Genomic DNA, 9,565 nt, shown 5'->3' on the forward strand with positions numbered 1-9,565 from the left:
CGGGGCGGCTGGACCCGTTGGCAGCGGTTCGTTCCCAACGGGTCGCTGCCGTGTCGCCGAAGGTGTTTCGCGTAGCTTATTGGCCCCGAAATACTCGGTCCTCGTGGCATCGGATATATCCGCGCAGGATCTGCTGTTCCCAAAGCAAATTCCTTTCTCACCAGCAGGCTCTGGTCTCCTTGGAGCCCTTCTGCAGCAGTTGGGGTCTCCCATCTGTCACCCTCGGCCAGGTCGTGCTGCAGCGGCTCTGCTGCCTCCTGTCCTTTGCCTCATGTCACCATGAAAGTGCTCCTTCTTCTCATTCAGCTGCTCGGCTGCTGCCTCCGAGGCTTTTGGACCTCCTCTCCCCGTCTCCAGCCAGCACCACTGCTGGTCACCTGCTGGGGCCCTCATGGGCAAGTCTCCCAACGGCAGGACAACGAGCACCGGGTCTCGTGCCTGTGGGACAGCACTGTGATCCTGCGCTACCAGCCCACCCCAGGAGCGAGGCGAGAGGCGGTGAGGAAAAAGGGGTGGCCACCACCCCCACCACGCTGCTTCTGGTACCTGAACTCGGCCTGGGTGAAGAACACCTCATACTGGTCAGGCCAAGTCACGCTGCAGATGAGTGCTCCTCCACCTGTTTCCTCCAGCCTCCTTATAGTGCAGTGCTCATCTGCTTGGTGCACTGTGCCCCAGTGCCTTCACCGCAACGTGAGCATCGAGGTGTCTGAGCAGGACATGCGGCTGTTTGTGCTTTGGCCAGGGGCACGCCTGATCCACGTGTGGCAGCCAGTAGAGCTGGGTTGGTGTGCACGCCTCAGGAGTGCCAGCTGGCAGTATCGCTTCAGCAGCCAGAGAGGCAGCCCCTCTACCCTTCTCCTTCCCAGCAGTGAGCACCAAGACACGCCACCACCTACTGTCTACCCAACAGCCGAGCTGCAACAGACCTGTGCTACCTACTACAACTACCGCTTGACTGTGCGCTACAGGCATCACGGGCTCCACATTGCTTCAGTCAGCATCGAGCAGATGCCTCAGATAAGCCTCAGACTGTCTCTCAAGGTAGAGCCTGACTTGCTGCATGTCCTCAGTGTCAGCTCCAAGCTCCTTAGTGTTCCTCAACAGCCTCTCAGCCTCTCCTGGAAGCTTCAGCCCCTTACCCCAGGGACACTGGCCTACAGACTGGTGGACACACAGGCTATAGGAGGTTGGCTCCATTCCTACAGTTCCTTTACTCTGCAGAGCAACTTCTGTGCTGTTCCCACACCTCAGAGCCCACGTGAGATGGTGGTTGCCAGCATTTATTTTCATGTTGATGGAAAGAAGTTTGAGGAATCGATGGGAGAGCTATATCTACTCAATGGTACCTTGAGCCTAACGGCAGGCAGAGGAACTCCCACCCATGTCAACCTTCACCCAGGGAAGACCAACAGGAGCACTTACATTTTCAGGTACAACCACGGAACATTTCACACAACCAAAAAAACCAGAAGCCCTATTTCCACAGATGGCCCTAACACACGCACTGTGTTCTACCAAGACAAGGAGCTCTCGTACCTGTTCTCCATAGAGTTTGTGGCCTTCCAGTGGTACAAGTTCAATATGTACCTCTATATGAATCAGAACAGGGCTTTGTTTAGGTCTCTGACAGAAAGAGACCTTGAAGTCCATGTTTTCAGCAGCAACCATCCTTTTCTGCAGAGCTTTACTTACTTAGTGTGGTTTATCCCTGCACAACACCCAATGCTTCAGTGCGAGTGGACCTTCCATCTGCAGCTTTTTGGAACACAAAAAGATCACCTTCTCCAGAACAGCACGTACACATACAGCGATCACGTAAGAAATGCTACACGTTTTGTCCGTCGCTCTGCTTTACCCTTTGATCCAGAGAAATACACAGGGTTTGTGGCAAAAGTGGATTGTAGCAAAAGTGCACTTACACCAGCTCTTTTAAGAGTCAGAGTCAACAACTATGCTGCAAAAACCATAGAAGCACCAGTGGCTTGCTGGCAAGCAACCTGTTTAATACAAGAAGTACGCATTCTGAGACCTGTTCTTCACAGCAATATCTTGCACCAGAAAAGGGGGACACCTCTTGATCTCTATGCCAGGGTGCTAATAGACTGCATAGTTGCCGTAGAGATCAAGCCCCGTTGGCGAATCTATCGTGTTAATGACACAGAAACTATGCCAGACTGGTCAAACCCAATTAACCTTTCTGGGCTGCATGGTATAAATATGGTAGCCATAAATGTTCCGAGTTATACTTTAGACTATGGGTTGTATCTCTTTCATTTCACAGTTGAGATGAACCCGTTGCGGACTGACATATATTTCAACGGCACAGATAAAATTTATGTTCAGATTGAGAGTGGTGATCTAGTGGCAAATATTGCAGGAGGCACATTCCGCACAGTGGGTTTTTCTGATAGTTGGACTCTTGATGGCTCCGCATCCTATGATCCTGATTCTGAGGAACAACTAAAGGGAATCACATTTACTTGGTACTGCACTAAAGACATGTCAGACTATAAAACCATGACAATCAGCCCAGGAAAGAAATGCCATCAGAACCAGAGAAATTTGAAATGGTTAACATTCTCAGGTCCAGTTCAAGCAATGGCACCACGATCCCTCCCAGGAAATAACATATACTACTTTCGTCTAGTGATTCAAAAGGATAAAAGGACGAGTTATGCTGACCAAACCATAGTTGTGCAGCCCAGCTCCACGCTCTCTGTGCATGTGACATGCATTGAAAACTGTGGTAGCATTCTAATTCCAACAGAGAGATTTAGCTTGTCTGGAAAATGTGAAAACTGTAGAACAGACAGACAGCCATCCTACTACTGGTCCCTTTTTTCAGAAAACTCTACAGAAATTAACTTTGACTGGTCTTCCAGAACCTCAACAGGGAGGTTTGGGCCTTACCTGTCTATACATGCTCTGACTTTTACAAAGACTAAACTTCAGTCCTACATAATTGTGTTGAAAATAACTACCTGGGATGGTAGGACCTCAGTCCACAGCTACGCATTTAAGGTAAATCCTCCTCCTAGAACTGGCAGATGTATCATCAACCCACACAAAGGTACAGCCTTTCTGACAAAATTTGTTGTTCAATGCAGGGGATTTTTTGACAGCCATTCGCCTCTGACATATAAAGTGATAGTAGCTTCCGATGTATCCAAAACTACCAAAATAACTTCTGTGGAAGAAAATACATTTGGCACAATTCTGTACTTTGGTTATCAGCCTAAAACTCCTCCATCTTTTCTCCCAGTTGGAGTGCCCTCTCAGAAGTACACCTTGACACTTTACGTTCAAGTCCACAATTCCATTGGGGCATTTACCCAAGTGAGTTTATCTGTCCGCGTAGAGAGCCCAATTAACAGTCGACCGCTACCTGTTGTGTTTCATGAACTTCTGGCCTCAGTGAGTGGCTCAAGTGCACCCATGACATCTTATCTCCAGACTGGAGATTATTTTAGTATTGGTTATTTGTCTTATCTGGCAGCCTCAGTCTTAAACTATATTAAAGCCACACCAACTCTCCAGGTCTCCAAGGTTCAGTTTCGGGAAAGCCTGATTAAAGCAGCCCTTAATATTTCACTTGACAATGCAATGGAAATCAACCAAGTAGTTGCTTCGCTTTCTCAAGTCACAGAAGAAGTTGATGAAATTAGCATTAGATCACAAGACCTTGCCATTAAGAAACTGGTAGAAGTTACGGGAGTGCTGAAGACACACAGGAATAAGACCCGTTGGTCTGAGGACGCAGAAATTCAGACCAGTGGAATAGCAAGATGCTTGTCCAACATCCTGAAAGCTGCTCTTCTGCATCGCAAGAATGTCAATGTAAATGGAGTTAAACAAGTCATCTCCATCATGGAAAATCTAACGGAGATAGTCTTCCAGGGCAAGGTCCCTGGAGAAACAGAAACGCTAATAGAAGCAAAACACTGGAATATCATTTTGACAAAAGAAGAAACCTGGAACATTGCAAATGCTTCCTTTGCCAGAAACACCTGCAGGAATTGCTTTCATCCATTACTGAAAAAGGGAAATTATTCAAGATCAACCCAAGATGTTGTCATGTCCACTGCTCTTTTTGAGTTTGAGGAGAACCCCTTCCCTTGGTTAGGTTACACATCAGAAATCACAACAATGGTCTTGGGGTTCAAAATGGCAGAGACCAAGGCTAGTGGGGAACTACTACCGTTCATGCCTGAAAGAGCAGAAATTACTGTTGCTAGGAAAGACCAGGAATCTTCAACTTTTCAATTAGCAATGGGACCTGATAAAACACAATCTTACACAACTGGAGGATTTACTCTCGAAGTCAACAAGAATACCAGGACCGTGTACATGCAGATCTTGACAAAATTAAAGGTTACTTTCAAGGTGCTAGTATTTACAGGCACCAACATCACTCATGCTCAACCCATAGCCTCATTTGATGCTTTTCACAACAAGTCAACAGTTGCAAGCGAAAATGAGACATATAGTGCTGACTGTAAGATTAAGACTCCCTATATTATCTGTCTCCCAGAGTCACTGGTGACTGCCACAGCTCAAGGAAACGGTACAGACACTCAGAACTTCTCCATTGTCTTGCAGATACCCTATGTCGTGAGGTATCAAACCCAGAGACTGGTGAGCATATATCTATTTAGTGATCAGTGCTTATTTCTGGATGGGTTTCGAAGTCTGTGGAGAGAGGACACGTGCAGGCTTGGCTCCTTGACCGACTTCCACAGGGTACAGTGTATCTGCAATCTAAAGCGCAGAGGCAGAAGCCAGCTAGTCCGCACTGAGTCAGATGAAGACACGTATGAGATAAGGTTCCTGGCAGCCAAAGTAATAGTTACCCCCAACACAGTAGATCTGGGAAAAACCCTGATAGCAGACATACCTAAAAACCCAGTGACCCTCTTAACAGTGCTCTTTATTTTTCTGGTCTACATTATTTTGTCCCTCTGGGCCATGAGAAAAGACAGGACTGACAGGGACAGTAAAGACAAGATTATAGTCCTGCCAGACAATGATCCCTTTGATAAAGTGGGCTTTTTGGTCACTTTATACACAGGCAGTCGCTGGGGAGCTGGAACCAGAGCAGATGTCTTTCTTCAGCTCATTGGCAAGAATGGTACAAGTGATGTCCATTGTTTACGGCACCCACACTTTCTGTCTTTCCAACAAGGAAGCACTGACTGCTTTCTGTTAACTACCAAGAAAGAGTTGGGAGACCTTTGTTCACTCAGGGTCTGGCACAATAACAAGGGCCCAAACCCAGGCTGGTTCTTAAGCAGAGCCAAAGTTGAGAATGTGTCAACCAGGAAGACCTGGTTCTTTTTGTGCAGGAAATGGCTTTCTCTTGACAAGAGCGATCACGTAATAGAAAGGACATTTTCTGTCACAAACCCCAAGACACCTCTGTCCAGAATCGACTATTTTTGCATTAATTTTGCCAACAGCCTAGCAGAGGGCCATCTGTGGTACTCGGTTTTTGCTTACGTTCTCAGTGGCACTTTCACCAGGCTCCAAAGGTTGTCATCTTGTTTAGCAATATTATTATTAAACTTGCTTGTTAACATTATGTTCTTTAATGCTGACAAGGATGAAGAATCTCCAGTACACTTGAGGTATCTGAGATCAATAACAGTAGGAATTCAATGTGCTTTGCTTACTGTACCTGTGGAAATGATGATAATTGCCTTATTTAAGAATTCTCCTAGTTCTGTGGCTCAGACAGACCCAAAGGCAGGTTCACCCCTCCTGTCTGGGAATCTTAGGAACTGGAAGGAACGTTTGCAAAAATTGTACCTTTCAGAAACTTCAGCACAATCAAGGAATATGAGTCCCTTGGAGAACCTTCCTTGTCCCACCATCTCAAAGAATCCGCCAGGTTCCAGGGAGACAAGAAGCAAGGGAGGTCCCCAAAACTGCACAGTTTCTGAAAGAGATGCAAATGTTATTGAAACAGAGGACCAGAAGATAACTGCAAATTCCCCCGCAATGGATAAGGCCTGCCAGAAAAGGCCATCATCAAATTCCACTGTTAGTGATTACACAGAAGAAGGGGGCAACTTTCAGAAGGAAAGAAACCCATTAAGCATGCTCCTTCACAAGGCTCAGCAGATAGTTTTTTGTTGGTGGTGCGTCTATCTCTCATGGGCACTGATTATAGCTGTAACTGGGGTGTCATCATTTTTCATTGTGTTATATGGTTTGTCTTATGGCTATCAGACTTCAATGGAGTGGCTTTTAGCATCTCTAATCTCCTTTATTGAGAACGTGTTTTTCATTTCAGTTATAAAAATCAGTTTTTTCTCAGCTTTGAGTACAATTCGCCCAAAAACCTGTGAAAACATCACATGGTTAACTCAGGAAAAGTATCTTGAGATTAAGTTGGCTAGACACCTTATGAGTGCTGATGAGATGAGACAAACGCACTTGAAACTTGATAGAGTCAGAGGCTCTAAGCATTATAAGCCTTTACAAGCTGATGAAATTGCAAACATGCTGAAAAAGGCAAAAATTAAAATCAAGGCATTTATTTTCACAAAAGATTTCATCAATCACCTTGTCTTTTTAACACTGCTATTAGTTTTTGCCTATCCCATTGACAACACCAATTGTTTCCACTACACCCAATTCATCCATAGCCAATTCTCTCCACAACTCTCCACTGTAGATAAGCTAGAACAGATCTACGTGTGGGTGAAAGACTCGTTCTTGCCTTTGATCCACAATGACATTCAGCCAACCTTTCTTCCCGAGAGCTGGTCCAAAATCATTGGTTTGCCCAGGATGAGGCAAGTGCGGGCTAAAGGTACTAAGAAAAAATGTTTCCATCCTCACAGCTTTGTAAATAACTTCGTGATCAGTAAAAGCCACTGTCTTCACAAATATGGTAGGGACGTCCCAGACAAAAGTAACTATGCTGGCACTTGGACAAAGGTAACCAACCAGACTTTTCCCAAGAATGCCAGCGGTTACGATGGGTTCATTTACCAGCAGAGCAAGACTGTATGGACGTATTATTCCTATGGACATTTGCACACATATGGACCAACAGGATACACATTTTACTTTTTTCCTGAAGAAGGAAGAGCTAATTCAACGACCAGGCTGGATGCCCTACAACAGAGAAACTGGCTTGATGAAAAGACATGGGCTGTGATTGTTGAACTAACTACATTTAACCCAGATGTAGATCTCTTTTGCACCATCTCAGTCATATTTGAAATGTCTCATTTTGGGATCATAAAACCAAGTTTGTCAGTACACTCTTTTGCGATCCCCATTTATCATCAGCTAACTGTAGGTCCAAAGTTTGTGTTTGCAATTTTGCTTACCTTTCTGATTGTTTACGTTGCAGATGAGCTTTACACGATAGGCCGAGAAAAAAAACATTATCTTAAAACCATTTCCAATATAATCAACTTTGGCTTAAAATCAGCATTCTTGCTCTTTATTTTATTAAAGATCATAAAGTTTAAGGCGGGAGCAGATGTAGTAAGGTTTTACTTAGCTCATCCATATGATTTTGCTCATTTTCATTCAATTTCTCTTTTAGATCAGATTTTAAGGATTGCTATGGGCTTTTTAACGTTTTTTTCAGTTTTGAAAACTCTAAAATATTCTCGGGTCTTTTATGACGTGCGCCTGGCAGAAAGATCAATCTTGGCAGCCCTTCCCGGAATCTCCTCAATGGCCCTCGTGGTGGCAGTGTTCTTCTTTATATTTATGGCCTTTGGCTACCTTGTGTTTGGGCAGCATGAAAGGAATTACAGTAACATGATTCACTCAGCTCAGACTGTAGTCTCTTACTGTGTCTCAGCATTCAAAGAGACCTCATTTTCATCCAACAGGTTGCTGGGGGCTTTCTTCCTAGCCTCTTTCATGTTGGTGATGATCTGTGTCTTGATCAATCTCTTCCAAGCTCTTATTATGTCTGCCTATGGAGATATGAAACAACCTGTATATGAAGAACCATCTCATGAAGCACAAGCGGTTACTTTTATATTGCAAAAGCTCAGAAAGATACTTTATCTTTTGATCTGTAAAACATCCAAACCCCGTGAACCCGATTTTTTTCACAGTGTACTACTCTATGGGCAGCCTCGCAGAAAACATCAGCGACATTTAGGGCTCAAGAACAGAGAAATAAATGGAAAAAAAATGGTTTATCTTGTAATTTAAGCACAGAAAGATTTTGTATTCAAGAGCGTCTTTGCTCTTTAATACTTGCATTTCAAATAAATGTTCATAAATAAACTATTTACTTTTAAGATTCAACTAGTGATTGTGCTCAGCTTTTCTCCAGACTATTTTGCATCTATTTCTGTGGTACTTGGCTGCCTTGGTGTGGTGGGTTGACCCTGGCTGACAGGTAAGCCTCCACCTGGCTGCTTGTTCACTCCCCTCCCAGCAGCATGGGGAGATAATTGAAAGGAAAAAGCAAGAAAAAAGTTTGTGGGGTGAGATAAGGACAGTTTAACAAGTGAAGGGGGAGAAAACCCAAGCCCACCAGTGACGCAAAGGCAGTCACACACCACCTGCAGACGGATGCCCAGCCAGACTCTGAGTAAAAGTTACTTTTCAAAAAAAAACTTTCCTTGCTCCATTTATTTTGCTGAGCATGACCTTGTGTCTCATGGTGTTACTAACGCCACACCAGCCAGAGCCATCACATGTGGGAACCGGTGCCCTTTCCGCAGAGGTGACGTACAAGGAACTTGCTCAAGGAGTCTGAGCTGGACTCTTGCCTCTCACCAAGCACAGGCTAATCCAAGAGCGAAAATGGCCTGGGATCTCAAAATGCTGATAAATCCCTACTACTCAGAGTGTAAGGAACAAAAGAAATACAGGATGAGTCATCAGGGTGTGACGTGGTAATTAATAGTAAACCTTCACAACACTGCATTGTATTTGTATGCAGAAGACTTCGTTGCAGTGTCATGTTGGAAGCGCTTCACTCTGGACTATAAAATCCTATTTTATAGCTGGGGAGGATGAGGGTGGGGTAGACTTTTGTACCATAACACTGTTCCTGCTCCCTGGTCACTCTGTGACCTCCTCTTTAGGGCAGACTGTCCCAGGCAACTGGGAAGACTAATCAGCTTGGTTGAAACCCCCGTCTGTCATTCATAAAGCTGGGGGCATCCTCCAGGCAGTTCGCTTTGAATACAAACAGACCACAGAATACATATATATATGTATGTATATATGTATTATATATAAAGTATTTATTTATTACATTTTGCATGCATTTCACGGCGCAATGAAGGTGTCGGGAGCATTAGTGCTGCTGACCCGGTGCCGCCCATCAGCCGTCAGTCACTCTTGGGTGCACAGGACACGACCTGCCGTTTCCAAACCCGAAACCCCTTCCTCCTACTTGGACTCCTGGGGGGTTTCGCGATCTGCCCGTCCCGCACCGCGATACGTGCCCGTGGGGGACGGTAACCGGCAGGTAACCGGCAGCTGCCCGGAGCAGCCGCGGTGCCTCCCGCCCTCAGGAAGGAGCCGATGCACTCGGCGGGAGGCGCCGCGCGGGGCCCCGCGCAGGCGCACA

At 45.4% G+C, this 9,565-nt stretch overlaps 1 protein-coding gene across 1 annotated transcript; it reads left to right on the forward strand.

Moving 5' to 3' along the window:
• Positions 1–279: 279 nt before the first annotated feature.
• Positions 280–8,280, forward strand: LOC309451650 (polycystin family receptor for egg jelly-like; the record flags this gene model as incomplete). Its single annotated transcript, XM_082075560.1, has 1 exon — positions 280–8,280. One exon carries the CDS (start codon positions 280–282, stop codon positions 8,188–8,190), a length of 7,911 nt encoding a protein of 2,636 aa, XP_081931686.1. The 3' UTR covers positions 8,191–8,280.
• Between the last annotated feature and the right edge of the window lie 1,285 nt (positions 8,281–9,565).

The sequence above is a fragment of the Streptopelia decaocto genome (genome assembly GCF_964273445.1).
Source record: "Streptopelia decaocto genome assembly, chromosome: 1".
In the NCBI taxonomy this organism is placed as follows: Eukaryota; Metazoa; Chordata; class Aves; order Columbiformes; family Columbidae; genus Streptopelia; species Streptopelia decaocto.